General features: G+C 43.6%; 1 protein-coding gene across 10 annotated transcripts in view; it reads left to right on the plus strand.

The window, feature by feature from the left end:
- ARHGAP32 (Rho GTPase activating protein 32) overlaps positions 1–21234 on the plus strand; it is a 368820-nt gene that overhangs the window by 274084 nt on the left and 73502 nt on the right. For 4 of the 10 annotated variants that reach the window (XM_029074544.2, XM_029074539.2, XM_039913577.1 and 1 more), the window contains 2 exons: positions 7900–7950; positions 11968–12042. The exons of 3 other annotated variants lie outside the window; for them this stretch is intronic. In XM_029074544.2, coding sequence (XP_028930377.1) covers positions 7900–7950; positions 11968–12042 — 126 coding nt within the window. Of the gene's footprint in view, positions 1–7899; positions 7951–11967; positions 12043–19116; positions 19867–21234 lie in introns of those variants that run through there. 3 more of the 10 variants (XM_039913579.1, XM_039913580.1, XM_016227791.3) reach the window with 3 other exon arrangements.

A 21234-nucleotide genomic window follows, 5' to 3' on the forward strand; every position in this document is an offset into this window, starting at 1 on the left:
TTTTGTGCATGAAGTAGTATTGAAGCAGGCACATGGTCCTGGATAATTAAGAGAATGTAATTTTAACTGTCTAAACTCAGGAATTGGGATCCTGTTTTCCCTTTAGTGTATGGTTAGGAGGGAGGCCTGGGAAACAATTCTGTTGTTTATGGAGAAGAGTTTGGTTGGGCCTGGGAGTCAGAAGACCTGAGTTCTAATCCCAGCTCCACCATATGCCTTCTGTGTGATCTTGGGCAGGTCAGTTAACATCTTTGTATCTCAGTATTGTCATCTGTAAAATGTGAATTCAAGACCTGTTCTCCTTCCTACTTAGACTGTAAGCTTCATTTGGGATAGGGACTGTATGTGACCAGGTTATCTTTTATCTAACCCAACACTTATTACAGTGTTTGGCACATAATAAGCCCCTAACAAATGCCACACTTATTTTTCAGACTTCAAAATGTAGTAAAATGTGTGTGTGGTTACATGGCGTAACTATGTTAGGCTTGTCAGCTTTGTTCAAATCCTCACTAATGCTTTAAAAGCCAAAATAATTCTCTTCTGGCTGTTCACTGGCTTGTGTGACAGAGAAATGGATGGCATTATCCCAGGTGCTCAGTGATCTTTCCAAAGAGATTAGCCCCAGAATGGATGGATTGTGGATATACAGCTTCCAGTCCCCATGCTGCAGAACTCCCGACCACCCTACGAAAATGACATAGAGGTTGCCTAAATCACTTGAAGGGAGTTCATTTATTCAGCCATATTTATTGAGTGCTTACTGTGTGCAAAGCACTGTACTAAACACTTGGGGGAGTACAGTATAACAATAAACAGACACTTTCACTGCCCACAACGAGCTCTCAGTCTAGAGTGTGCCTTTCCCATCACCTTCCTCCTTCCCCAAATTAATCACTGTGGCATTTGTTAAGCTCTTACTATGTGCCAGGCTCTGTACCAAGAACTGGGAGAGGTACAAAGTAATCAGATTGGACACAGTCCCTGTCCAATGTGGGGCTCAGAGTCTAAGGGGGAGGGAGAACAAGTATCGAATCTCCATTTTACAGATGAGAAAACTGAGGCCCAGTGAAGTTAAGTGACTTGCCTAGGCTCCCACAACAGGCAAGTGGCAGAGCTGGAGGTAAGGCCCTGGTACCCTGCCTCCACAGCCCTTGCTTTTTCCATTAGGCCCCACTGCTTCTCAGTTGTTTTAACATTCTTTGATGTTGGTCATTCCTCATAAATGATGAGTAAGTCTTTGCCTAATTGGACTACTTCAACCTGGGGTGTTTCCACAAGGCATTCTTTCCAGTTGCTTATGAGAAACTCCCTATGACTGTACAGTCCCATCACAGAATCACTGTGAAAACCTTTTCCTGTACAGAAATGGCAGAAAGGAATACTCTCTTTCCCTCCTCCCATGCAAAGGTAATTGATGTTGGAGGGAACAGAACCTTGAACACAATACAGTGATTAAATGTGAAAATCATACACACATTTCAGAAGAAGGAGACTGTCATGCGGGACAGGGAATTGTGGCAGGACTTTTCGTGATGGGTGGTTCTCTCTCGTTGGTATTTGTTAAGTGCTTACTATGTGCAGAGCACTGTTCTAAGCCCTGGGGTAGATATAGGGTAATCAGGTTGTCCTATGTGAGGCTCACAGTCTTCATCCCCATTTTACAGATGAGGGAACTGAGGCACAGATAAGTTAAGTTACTTGCCCACAGTCACACAGCTGACAAGTGGCAGAGCCTGGATTTGAACCCATGACCTCTGACTCCCAAAGTCTGGGCTCTTTCCACTGAGCCACGCTGCTTCTCTAAGGAAAGCCCAGCCACCCGTTTTGATGTGAGCAAATATCTGTTAGGTTTGGGACTTAATATTGACTGGTAAGAACCATGAGTTCAAAGTGAAAAAAGTGAATATGTAAATCTAAGCTACTGTGAAAAAAGGGCAAATGCTGGACCGCTGTTTTCTCCTTTTGGGAGGCTGGGGTGCTTTCTAAAATTAGGTTAATGCACAATGGTCCTCAAGAGCAGGTGTCTCCATAACTCATGGATTAATCACACATCGCTTCCTGGAATGGGTACAAGTGAAAGTGGAGACAGAGGAGTAGCATTAAGGAACCACCATGTTTTTTTCACCTACGTTTCTGAGTTTACAAGATCTCTTAAAACAAATGACCAATTCTCAAAGTATGTCTTGTCTACAGTTAATCTTCAGGGAAGTCTCTTATATCGTACTCTCCTAAGGGCTTAGTACAGTGCTCTGCACACAATAAGCATTCAACAAGCAGCCAGACTAGTGGAAAAAGCATAGGCTTGGGAGTCAGAGGACCTGGGTTCTAATCTCACCTCCACCACTTGTCTTCTGTGTGATCTTGGGCAAGTCATTTCACTTCTCTGGGCCTCAGTTACCTCGTCTGTAAAATGGGGACTAAGACTGTGAGCCCCCTGAGGGATATGGACATTGTCCAGTCTGATTAGGTTTTATCTACCCCAGCACTCAGTACAGTGCTTGGCACTTCGTAAGCACTTAATAAATATTATTTTTAAAAAATCATTGATTGATCTATATTTTTGAGCTAAGCAGAATTGACCCAAATTTTAGTTATAGCTCCAGAGAGTACATTCATTAGCATTAACTTTAAGTTTTAATACTTTTATTAAAAAGAGAGTTTTATGTTTAAAACGTTAAGGACATGAAGAACCTAGAGCATAAAGCTGCCTCCTCTGCAGGAATATATGAACACAGAACAGCTTGTGTCATTTTATAGCAAATAGATTTGAAAGGATTAACTATTCTAATGAGAAGCTGATGCAGAGCTCAAATTTGTGTCTTGCTTTAATTTGAAATGATTGAGGTTGGTTTGGCAGAAATTATTTGGAGCAACTTCTTAATGTAGTCATAAAACATACTGGTCTTGTTGAAATAAAATGAACATTACATGAACAAGTTTTATAGATAACTAGGGAAGCGATATAAATTGGTGAGACCCAACCCATTTAGATTCCTGTGTTTCCTACCTTCAGAACCAGATATTTTTGAATATAAAAGACTAAGAGTTCTGACTAGAGAGTCTTTAAACAAGTTGGTAGGGAGATTGGCCACAGTGCCTAAATAGAAACAGAGAATCTGAACTTGCAGTTATCATGAGAAAGTGGTCAAAACTTAAGTGCTTCTTACCACAAGTTTGTTTTAAACCGCAAAGATTTGTTGCTGTCTCCTCTCCACTGACTACTGCTCAGCAATTGGCCTTCTAGCACAGCGCAACCCATACATTTAGCCTTTTCCTCTGAACCATCAACACGCATCTGTCTCTGAATGAAGAACTTAGCTGGGTTGCTGTCTCTGTCTTTCCCTGGGGAGCTAAATTCGTTGACTAATCAGATGCCAATGGTTTCAGTACCAGACAAGTAAATAACCACCCCAGATGAATGCATTTCAGAATAGACTTCCTTCCTCTCGAAATCACAGCCCACTCCTGAAGTTCTGCCTCCAGGGCCAAAGTCAGGGAGGCAAGTATAGCCAGATTTTAGTACAGTGCCTAGCACATAGTAAGTGCTTAAAAAATACCGTTTTAAAAAAAAGTGTACTATGGCCTCAGTTTGGCTCATTTCCAAACCGGAAAGGTCTATTTTTGTCTGAATCTTCTAGATTCAGCTGAGGACCGATAGGAACTGTCAAGGACTCAAGGGTCCAGCCCCATCAACAGTCCAGCTCAGTTCTGAGCCCTCTCTCGGCTTAGGGACTCCTGGAGAGTTCTAGGCTGTTCCTCTTAAAGCTTCCGGATTCTGTTTCATGGGACCAGGAGAGTCCCAAGGGTGCCAGACCCACAAACTAGCAGTCACTGCTTTGGTCAGGGAATTAGGGAAGGCTGAGGAGTGCTTTCAAGGGCCACTACGCCTTGTCCCCCTCCAGAGGGAGCGAAGGTCCAGACAGGATCAAGCCAGCCTTGATATTGTAGGGAGCCAAGGTGCTCATAGAACAATTCATTCAGTTGTATTTATTGAGCATTTTACTGTGTGCAAAACACTATACTAAGCACTTGAGAGAGTACAATACAACAAACAGAAACATTCCCTGCCCACAATGTGCTCAGACTAGAGGGGGAGACAGACACAGAACAATAGCTGGTTCTACCAACCTAGTCCTAAAGGGAGGTAATTTTAATTTGCTGTGCTGGTTATAGTGCAAAATCTCTAAATCTATCATACTTGTTGAGCACTTCCTGGGTCCAGAGCACTGTACTAAGTGCTTGGAGAGTACAGTAAAACAGAGTTGGAGGCACATTCTCTGCCCATGACAAACTTTCAGTCTGGAGGGGGAGGCAGAGATTAACTTAAATTACAGCTATGTACTTAGGTGCTCTACAGCCAAAGGTGGAGAGAATAAAAGGTGGAAATCCAAGTGCACGGGTGATACAGAAGGAAGTGGGAAAAGAGGAAATGAAGGCATAGTGGGGAAAGATCTCTTGGAAGAGATATTCTTTTAATAAGGCTTTGCAAGTGGGGGAAGTGATCCTCTGTCAGGTGTGAAGAGGGAGAGTGTTCCATTCATTCATTGGCATATTTATTGAACGCTTACTGTGAGCTTGGGAGAGTACAATACAACAGCAAACAGACACATTTCTTACCCACAATGAGCTCACAGTCGAGAGGGGAGGACGGAGGCAGAATGTGGATGAGCGGTTGGCAGTAGAGGAGCGAAGAGTGCGGGTTGGGTTGTAGTAAGGAAATCAGAGATATAAGGTAGGAGAGGCCAAGGTAATGATTGAGGGATATAATGTCAATGGTAAGGAGTTTCTCTTTGATGCGGAGTTGGATGATAATAGTAATAGTAATGATTCTGGTATTTGTTAAGCACATACTAGCTGCCAGACACTGTACTAAGCATTGGGGTGGATACACTGTCCCTCTCCTACGTGGGGCTTACAGTCTCAGTCCCCATTTTACAGATGAGGCAACAGGCACAGAGAAATGAAGTGACATGTCCAAGGTCACACAGCAAACAAGTATGGGAGCCAGGATTAGAACCTCTGACGACCTCTGACTCCCAGGCCTTTGCTCTATCCACTACACCATGCTGCTTCTCTAAGGTTCTTGAGGATCAGGGACACATGGACTGAATATGTTGGTGGAAAAATGATCCAGGCAGCAGAATGAAGTATAGACTGGAGTTGGGGGAGACAGGAAGCAGGGACATCAGCAAAGAGGCTGTTACACTAATCAAGGTGGGATAGGTTATGTGCTTGGATAAACATAATAGTAGTTTGGATGGACACAAAAGAGCAGATTTTAGCAATGTTGTGAATCTAAGGAGAATAGATTGGTTGTAAAGGATAATAATAATAATAATAATGTTGGTATTTGTTAAGCGCTTACTATGTGCAGAGCACTGTTCTAAGTGCTGGGGTAGATACAGGGTAATCAGGTTGTCCCACGTGGGGCTCACAGTCTTAATCCCCATTTTACAAATGAGGTAACTGAGGCATAGAGAAGTTAAGTGACTTGCCCACAGTCACACAGCTGACAAGTGGCAGAGCCTGGAGTCGAACTCATGACCTCTGACTCCAAAGCCCAGGCTCTTTCCACTGAGCCACGCTGCTTCTCTCTCTATATAGATATATATATAGGATATATATATAGTATATATATCTATATATAATATATATCTATAAAATATATAGTAGGAAATCAACCTATCTTTTGCACCTACTGAGCATTTATTCTGTGCAGAGCACTGCACTAAGAGCTTGGGAGAGTACAATAGAATAAGTAGACAGTTATCCCTGTCCTCCAGGTGCTCTGCTAGATTGTGAATTCCTCAGGGCAGGGTTCAGGTCATGTCTACTAACTCTGTTGCCCTTTTCTCCCAGGAAGTACAGTACTCTGTGCTCTCCACAGAATAATCACTAAATACTGTTAATTGACTTACTGTCTAGCAGGGAGAGACAGGCTAGCTAGTGCAATTTTCTAAGTTACTGGTAATTTTTTAAAAAAATGGTATTTAAGCCCTTACTATGGGTCCAGCATTGTTCTAAATGTTGGGGTAGGTACAATTTAACTGATTACAGTACCTGTCCCATATGGGGCTCACAGTCAAATAGGAGGGAGAACAGATATTGAATCTTCATTTTGCAGTTGAGGAAACAGAGACACAGAGAAGTGAAGTGACTTGCCAAAGGTCACACAGCAGGCAAGTGGAGCTGGGATTAGAACCCACATCCCCTGGCTCCCAGTTCCCTATTTTTTCCCACCAGGTCACATTCCTTTTTTTTGTTTCTGTTACTTGTGTAAGCAACTGGTTTTCATCAAGTAACATAAGGATCAAAAACTGAAAATTTAGATATATAGAAATGAGTCTCATTAAACAGATTCATTGTTGTCGCCATCAGTATCATCCTTAAGTGCTTTTTTTGGTGGAATATTGAAATCCCATCTTATTTCAAAATTCTTCTGAGATTCTCTATGGTATTTCATTAGTGTTTGTGACTATTCAAAGTGTATAGGTCCTATCATTTGGAAATTTTTGCTTTACCAAGGCAACTAACTTGCTTCTGAGTCAATGGTCCCTTTTTCTTCATGTCCTTGGCCGTGTCCTTCATTTGTTTCTGGAATCTCAAGCCCATCATCTTGTTTTCTGTATGTCTGATAAATACCCATCCCCATTATCCATCATTCACAGTTAGCACCAAGTATCTGTCAAATCACATTGATTTTTGACGAGGCAACTTACCGGAAGTCCTTAAAATAGTCCAATGCCAATGATGAAACACACTGTAAATGCAAATATTTTTAAGCTGAGGTTGGTACAGAGAAGAAAGCTTGAGATGGTCCCTTGATCAGGAGCTCCTAGCATATCTTAAAAATCAGGGGAAATAATATGATTAAAATGCTGAGAATGGGATGTCGGCATCTCTCTGAGCATCCCTCAAAGCAGACGTGCTTGACTGCTCAACTGTGAGAGAACGGTGACTGTCTTTTACCACACATCTTCTCCACATCTCCCTTTCATCGCCGGCACCAATTCCAGTCAGGCCCAGGGAACACTGGGTTCTTAATTTAGCATGAAGGTATGGCATCAACTAACTCAGGCCTCGCTTCACAGCTTTGAAACGGTCTTCCTTGTTGTAGAAACACTTGTAGGCTGGGAATGGAAGCTTTATTTTTAACTCTGCCATCTGTCACTGTGAGATTCCAAAACTGAAACCCGAAGCTACCGTTCAGGGACGCAGACAGATTTAAAGTGCCGCATGCTGTTCGGCAGGAAGTGAAAAGGTGGAACTTCTGTGAGCTGTGCAAGCCCTCCCAGAAGCCCTCAATAATTGGTGCACAGGGAACATCAAGCAGTCAGGGCCGATACCACAGATACTTTTGAATCTCCCACAACTGTGGTCCTGTTTTTTTTTGTTGTGGTGGTTTTTTTAATAAGATTTCTTAAACGCTTACTCGGTGCCAGGCTCTGTACTGAGCACTGGGGTAGTTGCAAAATAATCAGGTTAGACACACTGAGATGCAGAGAAGTGAAGTGATTTACTCAAGGTCATACAGCAGACAAGTGGCAGAGCCTGGATTAGATCTTAGGTCCTCTGATTCCCAGACCACTGTTCTTTCCACTAGGCCATGCTGCTTTTGTCACATTTGGTCAAAAGAGAGAAAAGTCCTGCTTAAGCTCTTGAGGGGGTTTATGCAGACTCGGCTGGATCAGAACCAAGGGTTTGGGGGAAGAAAAAAAGTTGTGGGAGAGGGGCGGAGGCTATTGGAGGGAAGATATCCTTGCATCAATCTGGATTCGTTTTAATGGTTTAGAAAGAAATGACATTGTGGCTTTGACTGAGGAGTAACTGCAATGAATGTCTTTTTCTTCCTGGGTGCATTTTTAACCATTTCTCTTTTGAATTGTACTTTCCCAGTCTCCCCCGCCCATGGAGCCCGCCCGGCGTCTTGGAGCTACTTCCCCCCTTGTAGGTTTTGGTTTCTTCTTTCTTCTTCTCTTTGTGCATATAAACCAGTCAGGACTGGGGCAAGTTAAGAACTTTTCAAAGGTGACCTCCCTTCTTTACTCAGGAGTCACTTGGGGGTCTCGGAAGGGGAATGAGGGACTTCCTTGTATACTGAGTAAGCACAAGTTTTTCCTCCAGCCTCTTGACCTGTCCCCTTGCTGGGATTTGCAGTGGGTCATTCACAACAACTCACCTGCTTTTTCTTCACCCCCTCTGTGGGGGATAAGGTATGCTTTCGACTAAGGTACAGAGGGTTAGAAGAGTCCTGGGTCCCCATTTCCTGACTGACTTGTCCCAGGGATTCCTGCTAAAAGGGGACCGCATTGTGACTTTAATAATACCCACTCTGTGTTCATAATGGGCGGAGCAGGGAGTGAAGGAGAGGATCCTGGAGACTTTGATAGATAATAGTAATAATAATAATAATAATAATGATAGTATTTGTTAAGTGCTTAATATGTGACAGGCACTCTGTTAAGCAGTGAGATGGATACAGGCAAATTGAATTTGACATAGTCCCTGTCCCATGTGGGGTGCACAGTCTCAATCCCCATTTTACAAATGAGGTAACTGAGGCACAGAGAAGTGAAGTGACTTGCCCAAGGTCACACAGAAGACATTTGGTGGAGCTGGGATTAGAACCCATGACCTTCTGATTCCCAGGGCCATGCTCTATCCACTATATCAGGCTGCTTCTCTATAGGTGGATGATTGGGGAGCTTCCTCATTACTTGATAACTCCAGTGACATTCTCTTCTTCATATAGCCATCGCTGATGCTCAGTGATGTTTAGAGTGGAAGAGGATGTGATTTTTAGAGTGTGAGGTGGGAAGGCAAAGGAGCATTGGTCAGGTGGGGGAGGGAGGTCAGTGGTTGAAACAGGGTCATAGAATTCCAGGCAGATTGCAGGGGAGATGAAACAGTTCTCCCGACGAGTCGAATATCTGACATCCACGTCTCTGAATGTTGGCTCTCCCACACCCATCTAGGGTCCGGCAATCCATCTGACTTGCCTGGCCCATGGAAACACGAAGGAAGGAGTTCTCTCAATAATTCCTCTCTTCCAGGGTGTCATTTTTTTGTGGGAAAGAATATATTCAAAAGACCCTTATCTTCATCCTAGACTTTTGGAACATTGATTGGCTTTTTTTCTTTTTTTTTTTTGTGATAGGGCACTAAATAGTGCTTCATCTGTGGTTTCCAAGTGACATCTGAAATGTCAACATTGAAATGCTCTCAGTCTCAGAGGGCTTGGAGTGGAGAAAAGAATAGACAACCTAAGGCAAATGAAATGTTGCCACTCAAGATTTTCCATGTGAAAATAAAAATCATTCCTTTGTGAGAAAAAATGATGAAAAAGATAATTAGCAAATTACCAACCTGGTTCCCATAGTAACTGGTTTTTGCAGCATTTATTTTTAACAAAGGAGCAGATTCCTCTTCTCCTCGCCCCCACTGTACTGTGGCATGGGCTAGAGCAACATAAAGCTAAAGATGCTTGCCTAGAAGTTTCACAGGCTCCAGAGGAGAGGATGAAGCATGTGAGGGGCTGGGCAGAGGGGTTCAGCGCTAGTTGGAGGCTGGCCCCAAAGGTCTGGCTCAGCTGTAGGTCATCCCTTTTTGCATGGGCTCTGGAGGGCCCAAGTCAGTTCTAAGGGCAGCTTGAGCCTCCAGGCTCCTGGAGGCTAGACCAATAATAATAGTAATGATGTTATTTATTAAATGGTCCCTTTGTGCCAAGCACTGTGCTAAGTGCTGGTATAGATCTGGGATAGATGGGACACAGTCCCTGTCCCCCACACGAGGTTCACAGTTTTGGGGCGGGGAGGGAGGGGAGCTTGGGGGGGAGAGAGAGAGAGAGAGAGCATGGGCACAGGTATTTTATCTCCATTTTACAGATGAGGAAATTAGGGCCCAAAGTGACTAAGTGATTTACCTTTAGTCACACAGAGAAGGCCAGTGACTAGAAAGTGTGTCCCCTGACTTCCAGTCCCTTGGCCTTTAGTGGCCAAGATGTCCTGGAATGAACCAGCCCTGCAGTAACAAAACTCCTGGTCTTTTCCAGTTCTTTTGGCTCGGGGATTGACACCCTTGAAAGTTCAGTCTTTTCCCAGCCCACCTCCTCATCTAATGCTGGGAAAAAGTGCTTTTCCCCATGAATCTTCCTATGCCCACTTAAAAGTTTTCCAAATCTAGAACTTCCAAATTGTAAGAAGTTTGTACTAGTTACCATCTTTTGGAGTTCACTCACCTTTATTGTGAATTTCTTTTCGCAGTGACTTGAGCCATCCACTCTACAGGGACTACCATCTCCATATTGGGGTCATTCAGGTGTTTAAAAAGGTGTTTTAATGCCTGTCAGCCCCTTTTAGACTATAAGCTCATTGTGGGCAGGGAACATGTCTACCAACTCTTTTATATTGTACTCTCCCAAGTGCTTAGTACAGTGCTCTGCACATAGCGCTAAATAAATACCCAGTTTGATTGATTGATTCCTGGTATTTTGCTAAATTAAGATTGTAACTAAATAACCCCGTTTTTGGAAGTAGATTTTTGAAATCAGAATTTTTAATTTGACATTAGCAGTGTGAAACTTTTCTCCATATTGTCACCAACCATTTTCCATCCATCTTGTTGGGATCTTTTTTTCACTTAAAAAGCCAGCTTTAGTAGTTGAAACAGCTGCCACCCTACTCACTTTTGTCATCAGAACCCTCCACCTACAGTCATCTCTTAATATAGAGAAGGTAGAAGCCCCTCCCCATGATGTAGCTATTGAAATGTTCAGGAGATATAAACACTTTGGTTATGACCCCAAGTCACGCTCCCCTGACAGCAGGTTCCGGGCTGCACCACCCCTATTATTGTTTAATATTTTATTTAAATATTTTTTTTTATAATTTTTAAGAGCTTATTTTGCATCAAACACAATCCTAAGCACTAGGGTAGTTACAAGTAAACCAGGTCAGCCACAGTCCCTGTCCCACATGGCGCTCACAATCTAAGTAAGAGGGAGAACAGGTTTTGGTGCCTCCATTTTACAGTTGAGGAAACTGAGACCCAGAGAAGTTAAGTGACTTAGAAGGTCACCCAGCAGGTGGGATTAGTACTTGGGTCCTCTGACTCCCAGGCCCATGCTTTTTCCACTAGGCCATGTGGCTTCCCAGGCCCTAATTCACAGGAGGGAAGTATCCTGGAGCCATGGCAGGGATATTGGATCCCCGTGTCCCTCTTGATACCGCTGGAGAGCTTACAGAGGGGATGTAATAGCTACCTGTAATGTACTTCAAAAGTGAATAAACCGAAAGATGGAGAAGTAAAAGCAGAGCGTGAGAGAGGAGGCAGGCAAGTGAGAGAGAGGAGAAATTATAATCTATCAATGGTATTTATTGAGTATTTACTGTGTGCAGAGCACTGTACTAAGCGCTTGGGAGAGTGCAGTGCTTGGAGTTGGTAGACATGGTGGTCCCTGTCCATAAGGAGCTTACAGTCTAGATTGGGGAGTAAAAAAGTAAGACAAAAGTAAGGGAGGAAGTTAGGGTGGTGGAAGAAGGGAAAACTCTCCAGTGTACAGTCCGTAAAACCGTAATCTCATTGTGGACAGGAAACCTGTTCACCAACTCTGTTGCTCTGTAGTCTCCTGAGCACTTAGTACAGTGCTGTGCACACAGTAAGCACCTAGTAAATACAATTGATTAAAAATTCCACATGCTTTAAAATTCCTTAAGCCTGCTTAGTATAGTTTGCGCTAAGTGAAATCTTGTTGACTGACTGCCTGACTGATGGACAGAGCATTCCTGGGTCCTGGGATATGACCACCCCCACCCTTGATATGCCCACCCAGTCAAGATTGCCCTTGGCATTAATTTTTCTGCAAATCTACTTTTTTGGTTTCTACAACTATTGTACCTCTTATTAATTAAGCTTGTGTCCTCTCTTTTGCCTTCTGTTTTTTCCCCTTTCTCTAATTGCATGAAGATTTGGAGATGGATAGTGTAAAGCCAGGTTCTGCATGCGTTTCAGAGGCTCCCAACCAATCCCAGCTGAGCTCAGGTAGAGCCCATTCTCCACAATTGGTTTCTCAATGTAATGCTGTATGTCCAAATACAAAGCCTAACACATGTCATAGTAATCATCATCTTTTAACCCATATTTGACTGTTTACCCAATTCAGGTTTGCAGCTGGAGTGAGATAACCTGTGTTCAAAAAGTGTGATGAAATGAGGAGATGCAATTTCACTGTTGACTGCAAATTGCCTTTTATTGGATTACAAGCTTAGGGGAGTAAGAAGAAGCAAGCAGGAGCAGAAATCTGATCCCGGCTCCACTTCTGACTCGCTGTGTGGCTTTGTTGGACATATTGTTTTGTTTCTGTGTTTCTGTTCATTGGGAAAAGGGTAAAAAAATACTTCTCAGAGGCATCAAGTAGATTTCAAGTGAAATGATTTCAAAATACAGCACACTATGAGAAGATTAACTATCATCAATGAATCATTACATATTGTGTTTAAACTTCTAAGGCATTATCGGTATTTTGAACATTAATGCAAGCACTCTTACTGGTACCTCATTTATCTGTGTTTATCTGGGGACCTGGTAGACATATGCAAAAGCTTCTTTGCTAAAGGGAATACAGGAAGAATTTGAACACACTTTATAGCAAATGACTTCCTTTAACAGCAAGGGGTTTAGCAGCAGATGGCAAAGGTAGGTTTACTCGGTAGTTCCTTAAGTGTTTTTTTAATGGTATTTGTTAAGCACTTGGCACTATAGTAAGTGCTGGCGTAGGTACAATCTAATCAGGTTGGACACAATCCATGGCCCACCTGGGGTTCACAGTCTTAATCCCCATTTTACAGATGGTTAACTGAGGCCCAGAGAAGTGAAGTGACTTTCTCAAGGTCACTCAGCAGACAGGTGCTGGAACCAGAATTAGAACCCGGGTCCTCTGGCTCCCAGGCCTTTTCTCTTTTCACCAGGTCACTCTTCCCTAAGAAGTGCTTTTTTCCCTTTGTTTTCCCAGGTTTTATGAGCCTTTAGACAGTTTCCATCGTCACAGTGATCAATGCTTTTCTCCCCGAAAGGGTCTCCAGACCTTGGCTTCCATCCAAGCCTGAGTCAGTGGCTGGGGAAGAGAATGAAGTATAAGATTCTTTCTGGATGTGAAATCTGCAGCGAGAAGGGGAGGGGAGTCCTGGTTCAGCCAGCTGTCCTAAAACATGGCAATTCTTGACAAGGACCAAGCACTTCCTTCCCTCACCTTTTCCTAGCCTAGGTGTTTGCCCTCTTGGAGTGAATGTTGACATTTATTGAAAAGGCACTGTATTTTGGGGTACTTTATCTCATTTTCCCATTAACAGAGAAAAAAATGGATTACAAAGTTAGGCAGCCTAAGCTACTCTGTGAGAGCATGTTGGACTTTTTTTGAGGCTCAGATCACTCTTTTGGGTCACTGATACATGATTTTGGGAGTGATTTATTAACAGACCTGGTGGCTGTATTTACTCCCTGGGAGTAAGCTAGGCCCAAAATAATCTGGCCCAGTGATTATTAAACATCCTCAAGGTGTAAGAGTCAGCTGGCATACATATTCTCTAGCTCAGGAAGAAAATGCTTCCCAGTATTGGGGGGGCCTAGGTTTTGACTATCCAGTTATTTTACAAAGGATTTTGTTTCAACCTTTGCTAGTATAGTAATTTGAAATGAGGTCCCCCTTCTGTTAAATGTATCTTGTCTCCTTTCCCCGTTATAAATCCTCATCATGATCCACTCTCCACCCCAGAGGGCCTGAGTAAGCAAGATTTGCTTGGCTGGAGTCAGTAACATCCTTACGTGCTGTAGACATAGGTGCGTCGTGGATCTGGAGCAAAGGAGAAGAGTTTGAGGCTTCAAGGCACAGTCACTTTGATCTCAAATGCTCTATTTTAATGTGACTCTCCTTCCCCTCCAAACTCTTTACCAGAAATAATTTGTTACATGCTTACTATATGCCAAACACTGTACTAAGCACTGGGATGGATGCAAGCAGATTAACTTGGATATAGTCCCTATCCCATGAGGGGCTCACAGTCTTGGTCCCCATTTTACAGATGAGGTAACTGAGGCATGGAGAAGTGAAGTGACTTGCCTGAGGTCACACAGCAGACAAGTGGCAGAGTCAGGATTAGAACCCATGACCTTCTGAATCCCAGGCCTGTGCCCATGTTTATTACACTAGGCCACGCAGCATGGATCAGTGGAAAGAGCCTGGGCTTGCTGCTTGCCAGCTCTGTGACTTTGGGCAAGTCACTTAACTTCTCTGTGCCTCAGTTACCTCATCTGTAAATTGGGGATTAAAACTGTGAGCAACCTGATCACCTTGTATCCCCCCAGCACTTAGAACAGTGCTTTGCACATAGTAAACGCTTAACAAATACCCACCATTATTATTTCTGTGAGTCTTAGCCCCTGGGTCTCTTCCCTTTCCAAAAGGCAGGGTGATTGAGTTCCGTAAAGGGCCTTTGGTAACTTACAAACTTGAATAGGGCCATCAGTCTTTGAAAAATCAGGGATACACTTTGTTGGTTTTTCACAGATCAGTTAGCCCAAAAATGGGTCCTGAACTTAATAATGACACTTATCAAGAACTGGATGTACTAAGTACTGAGGTGAAAACAAGATTTTGAGGTTGGACATTAGTCTCTGATGTAGTATATGAGCTCTTATCCCTATTTTTGAGGTGAGGAAATTGAGTCTCAGAGAAACTGAGTTGCCCAAGGTCACACAATAGGCCAGTAGTACTATGCTTGTGACAGTTCAATGTCACAATATAAGAGACATTTCCTGCTTACAGTCTTAGAGGGCCTCCTGATTCCCAGTCATAAGCTCTTTCCAATAGGCCATTGAGCTCCTCTTTCAGTTTATATGTGCTCCAGCATCCGTAATGGACCCAGAAGAGTTTATTTTCTTGAATCTCCAAAAAAAAAGAGAGAGAGAATACTGGAAATAATTTTCTCTGTCTAACGTTCATTTCACGTGAATACTTTTAAAAGAAATTGGTTGGGAAGTTGCCTTCATTAGTTATTGGCAGGGAAAATGCAACTCTAGGAGAACCTCAAATCTGCTTGGTTGGGTTTTCTTAAAATTGTCAAAAAATATTTGAGAAAAATCAGATACATATGTCAGCAGGCAAACGTTCCATTTTCCCTCAAAATGGACTTTTTTAAAAGGGCTTTGAGTTTAGTTTGTATTAATAGACAATTTGGTAGGATTTTTATTTTTGATAAAGCAACCACTTAGAAAATTGGGGGAAAGCATCGAAAGGGGGATTAAAAAGAAAGCCATTCACTTATTCAGTTGTATTTATTGAACACTTACTGTTTGTGGAGCACTGAACTTGGGAGAGTATAATGCTACAAACACATTCTCTGCCCACAACAAGCTTACAGTGTGTAGAGGGGGATTCATAATGTGATCATATAAATCCAACTTCTATAAAATGCAGCTCTAAGCCTGAAGCAACTTGCTACACTGCAGTAGTGGCAAGAGATGGGGTTGGGGTAGATGTGGAATTTGAGTGCCCACAGTGCTGTAGTCAGTGTTTGATACATTTGAAGGATGCAATCAAAATTTGCATATTAAAAATATTCTCCTCTTGGTAGGTTCTGTCAACTTCTATCCCCAGTCTTGTGTTTCAAAACATTTTAATCTGACTGCTTCCAAACCAATCAGTGGTGCTTACTGAGTGCTTACTGTTTGCAGAGCACTGTACTAAGTGCTTGGGAGAGTACATTGCCACAGAGTTGGTAGGCACGTTCCCTGCTCAATCAAGCTTATGGTCATAAGGGGGAGATACACATTAATATAAATGAGTAATTTATATACTTTATAGGTATGTACATACATGCTGTGGGGCAAATGCCCAAAGGCCACAGATCCAATTGCATAATCAATACTATAGGTGCCTTCTGAACCCCATTCACTAAGGCCATGGAGAAGCAAATCTAACTCAATAATTTAGGAAAGTTGTTTGAGTAGATCTAGTATCCCTTGCCTTGCCCTATGCCGTCAGAAATTTGGACAAATTTGGAGAATCACTGTGACCTAGTGGATAGAGGATGAGTCTGGGTTCTAATCCCAGCTTTACCACTTGTCTGCTCTGTGACCTTGGGTGAGACACTTCACTTCTCTGTGCCTCAGTTACCTCATATATAAAATGGGGATTTAAACTATGAGGCCCATGTGGGACATGGACTGTGTCCAACCTGATTAGCTTGTATCTATATAGTAAGTGCTTAATAAATTCCCATAAAAAGTAAAATTAAAAAAGTGTTGTACATTGACTTCCAACACCAAAGCTGGGGAGCTGGGTCAAATTAAAGGAAAATAACTTTAATGCAGGACATTTGTCCCTAAGCACTCTCAGCCTACCATGTCCTTCACTGGTTCTTTTTCCTTCTTATTAGGGAAATAGTTTAACTCTGAAATAATATTTACCAAGTGCTACGGTGCACATTTGCCCTAGCCTTTTACAGAGCTACCTACCAGCCTTTGACCAGCTCCACATTGTAAAATTGCTGAAAGAGACAGCCAAATTAAAGAGTACACTGATTGAGCAGCAGCTAGTTTCTTTCTAAACAGGTTGTCTTCTGAGCAACTTTGGGACCAAATTTCTGGTCACCTTAGCAGCGAGACCCCCAGAGGTGGGGATGGGCAAAAAATGGGAAGGACAGAGAGAGGGATGATGGGGGAAAGTAGAAGGACAAGGGGGAAAGTAGAGTGACAAAGGGTAAAGGAGGGGAAAAGAAGGGGATAAAGAAGCAAAATGGAAAAGGGGAAGAGGGTGGGAAAGGAGAGAGGCGGGAAGAGGGTGGGAAAGGAGAGAGGCAGGAAGAGGGATAAAAGGGTTAGGACTTTACTTCCTCCTCCATTTCTGCCACTTCTGCTTCTTCCCTGCGGACTGGCACTGGAAGGATCAATTCAGCCAAAGCCATTGTTGCTTCGACTGGGGTTCCTCTGGTGACCCACCCTATCTTGGGTCATGTTGCCGCTGGGAAGAAGTGGCAGTGTAGCTCAGAGTCGATCGGGACACTGTAACTTAGAAACAGCAGGGACCCCAGCAGCTGCCCTGTTTGTATCAGCCCGGGCTGGGGCTGGGTCTGAATGGGACTTTCCAGCAAGACTGCAGTCGTATCCTTCCCCGCACCCCCACCTTCCATCTTCCACCATCACCACTCTGACTTAGTGGTCTCCTGCTCCATCAGCCAAAAACAGGACCTCAGTGGCCTAAGGCCTTAGGCCTTTCTGGTGGTGGAAGAGAGACCTTGAAAGTGTGATCGCCTTCCCTAAAGCAAAGTATATACTGATGTAGACTCGGTGACTATCCTGAGAGTGCAAGTTGGTGATTCCAGGGTGACGTCACCTTCTAAACTCCCTGTTGCCCCCTAAGAGTAATAAGGGACCTGCTGAGGGCAACCCATTGTGCTAAGCACTGAACTAAGCACTTTCACCTGTCAGTGACTTGCTAGTAAGGAATCTCTAAAAGGTATGACTTTGGATTTCTGTTTTCAGGTCACACATTGTGCAACTACACTTAATTCTTCCAAAACGCGTGTCTTCACTGTGAGGTTTTGTTAGAACCATGTTAGGGGGTGAACAGACCTTTGTCCAACAACACGAGCCTGTCTGGGTAATGCTACCGCCTTGTCAGAATTAACAACTTGTACGAATGCCGGCAGCGTCGGGCACAGGGATTGCTACATGTGAGTTTTCCTTAATGTGGGATTTTATAAGAACACATGTCCTAGGAGAACTGGATGTGTTCTATTCAGAGACAAAAATATTCTCTCAAATCAGGAATAATAACTTAGAGTTGCCTGCTAGTGGAGGATTGTGAATTAATAAGGGATTTCAGTGCTGTAAAGTATGTGGAATTTGCCCTCATCAAGTGACTTGAGGGAAATGGGTGTGACTGCAGTATTCTCTCTTTTCCCCTCCCTTCCACCCCTTTTTCTGACCAAGGGTTTGGGCATTTAGTGGTGCAGCTGTGAAAGAAACTTCGTTTTGCATTCTCCACTGTGTGAATGAATCCAAGAATCTGAGTAGCTGTAGAACAAGATTCTTGGTCCCCAGCTGCCCCAATCAGCAAAATTACACCATCTCACTTGTAACATGTGTTCAGGTCTGGAATCCTTCCTTCTGGAATCCTCCAGTAAATTTCTCCTCTTTATTGGTCATCAGGATTGTCTTCTGGATTTCAAGACTACTCTCTCTCTACGAATTTACAGGAGAAGCAGTAAACGATGAGTTTCTTGTCAGTGCAACATTACCTACTTTGAGTTTAAAAGTGATAATCTCCTCTCTGTAAATTTAGAAGATATTAAAACATGTCAAGGACCAATTTCAAAGGCAGTTAATTTGGGGGGGGGACGGGGACAATATAGTCAGGTTGGTTTTTACTCCAGATTGGGAAGAAACAAAGTGTTGCCTGAAAGTAACTTCTTGTAGTGAGTAAACCCTCCATTCTCTTCCCGCAATTCATCCTGCCCACTTTTCCCCTAATCAATCAGTAGTATTTGTTGAGCACTTGGGGTGTGCAGAGTACTGTACTAATTGCTAAATGGCTCCGCGGCTCCGCCACTTGTCTGTTATGTGACCTTGGGCAAGTCATTTCACGTCTCTCTGCCTCAGTTACCTCATCTGTAAAATGGGAATTGAGACTGTGAGCCCCATGTGGGTCAGGTTCTGTGTCCATCACGATTTGTTTGTATTCACTTGAGCACTTAGGACGGTGCCTGGCATAAAATAAGTGCTTAACAAATACCATGATTATTATTATTATATTATTATCATTATTATTAAATATCCTTTTTAAATGTAAATCAGTGGTCGTGTTCAGACCAGCTGAACAGTGTGCTAACCAAATAGTTTGGAAATAGGCAAATTAGTTTTAAAATTTCAGTTTAATTCTGCTCACCAATTCTAAGGAACTGTACTTTGGACCTATACTGTAGACCAACATAGTGGACGTTAGTCACAGTTGCTAATGAATAACTGCTCTTGTAAGTAAGGTAAAAAAGTGAACTAAGAGACCGAGGAGCAGCATGAACAACCTTCTAGTTGCTCTGTAGTCGTTTCTGGATTGTGGAAGAGCCTTTTTTTCTGCAAGGGTCCATTGGCAGACAGCTCCCGGAATCCAGTTCCCTGCCCAGTTATAGTGCTGGGCTGGGAAGGGATGAGAAGATCCCTCTTTGTGTTTCTGTGTGTGACCTAGTGAGTCAGCTTTCTGCTTGCTTTAGCTTCCTGTTTGCTCATTAACGTTTCTTACCTCCTTTGGATGGGGACCCCTGTCCCTTGTATAAATTGCCCCTCCTGCCGCTTGGCCCTAAAGCAATCAATGCCAACCGAAATACAGAGTGGTGTGAAGGTCACTGTAGATCTACGGTGTGGGAGGAAAGGGGGTGTGTTTGCTGAGCAGAAAAGCCTCACCTGAGCTGGGGTGGCAGCAGGGTGGAGCCACAGCAGCGGAGCCTGTTCCACAAGTGGGAGCGTCCGCGGGGGCGTTTCTCTGGCACTGCAAAGTGGTGAGCCGTGAGGAGCAGAGCAGGACCGGGGAGACCAGCTACGCGACAGATCAACGATCGGGGAACGAAAGACAGGCCATGAGAACGGCTGGCTGAGAGGGAGGGGGGAGGGTTCGACAACTCATCTGGGGCCTAGGGACCCGGAAAGATTTGACCCGAAGACATCCCGGGGTGGAAATGGCCTCTGAGGCCGCCTGGCTCTGATTCCGGCTGAAAGGTTCAGCCCGGAATGCAGCTCCGTGCTGACTGAGGAACCCCGTTGGTTTCGACTGCCGGCAACAGTCAAGTCCAGCAAAACCGGGGGCACAGACAAAAGGTAAGAACCCCTGGGGCTTTACGAGATATTGAAGAAACACCGCCAGGGGATATTTTTAGTTTGTGTACAGTCAGATCTGATGTGTTCGCTCCACCCCCCCCCCCCCCCCAAGTTGCTGTGAGCAAATAGTCTTCAAAATTAGTCCACTGAAGGTTGTTATTATTGACCAAGTTAATAGAGATAGTCAAATTTTTATTGTCGAGGTATTTGGGCATCACAGAGAAATAGCACCCTTTATACTTCCTTGCAGATCTTAGGAAATTCCACATATTTTACATGGACGACTCAGCAACCCTCCTCGGATTTTACAGGCTTGAGTTAGCAAAGCAGGAACCTGTAATCCTGGTTTCAGGAACTAAAAGAGTCTGTGTCTCCCGCCCCCACTTATTTCTTAAGCAGCTGAAGCATTTCACATCTGTTTATTTTATCCCTAGTGAAATGGTAATATTTCCACTACTCACTTCAGGCAATGCGCTCTGATTGAAATGGTAAAGATTTTCATGGGAGTGCTGTGTCTAAAGACCCTTTTCAAATTATCATAGTGTAAGGGGAAAAAAAGCTATTGTTTCCTGGGCTTTGAAGAGATGTGTGTTATTCCCCTGGCTCCTCTTCTGGCAAATCTTTTTCCCATAGATTGGGAGTCCTTCCCCTATTGCAGACTGGTTAGGTTACACTGTATTCAGCATTTCTCTGTGCGTAGTCTGTGGAGATAAAACAGAATTATCTTCTAAAGGTAGAGGCTTTAGTTTGGTAAAAAATAGGTTTAAGGGCCCCAGATTCAACAGTTTCACATAGAGTAAAGGAAGATCAACTGCTTAATTGCCAAAACTACATATTGAGGAATTTCTGAATGCAGATTTCCATTTCAACTTCAATTTCTCTTGGTGCCTCTGGGCCATCTGAAATGGCCCAAGACTTGTGATGGATGCCCCTAATAAATGGAGCAGGCAGAGACTGGAGCAAAATGGTTATCATTTATCTTTGCCATTGAAAACTGGGTCTCTGAAACTTTGTGGGGATTTTTTTTCCCGTCTCTTGAAAGGGCAAAAAGCTTATACGTGTCAACTGAAGTAAGAAAATGGTGCGAGGCAAAAGCCACCTATCTCCAAATTCCTTCTGCTCCCCTCTTTTCTTCAGAGGTTGGGATCCAGCCCCGCCCTAGGGAAATCTGCTGCAATCCACAGCAGCCTCTGGATCACTTGGGCTGGCCCTGGATCACTTGGCCTGGCCCCAAATCACCTGCTGAAGAGAGGGTCGGTCCTCCTCTTGTGATCCTCAGGGCCATTACCCTAGGTGCAAACAAATAAGGCCTAAACCTTCAGGCAGTTAGCCATGGAGAGCCGCCTAAAAAGGGTAGCATGGACCTGT

Source organism: Ornithorhynchus anatinus, chromosome 11, assembly GCF_004115215.2.
Source record: "Ornithorhynchus anatinus isolate Pmale09 chromosome 11, mOrnAna1.pri.v4, whole genome shotgun sequence".
NCBI classification, from domain to species: Eukaryota; Metazoa; Chordata; class Mammalia; order Monotremata; family Ornithorhynchidae; genus Ornithorhynchus; species Ornithorhynchus anatinus.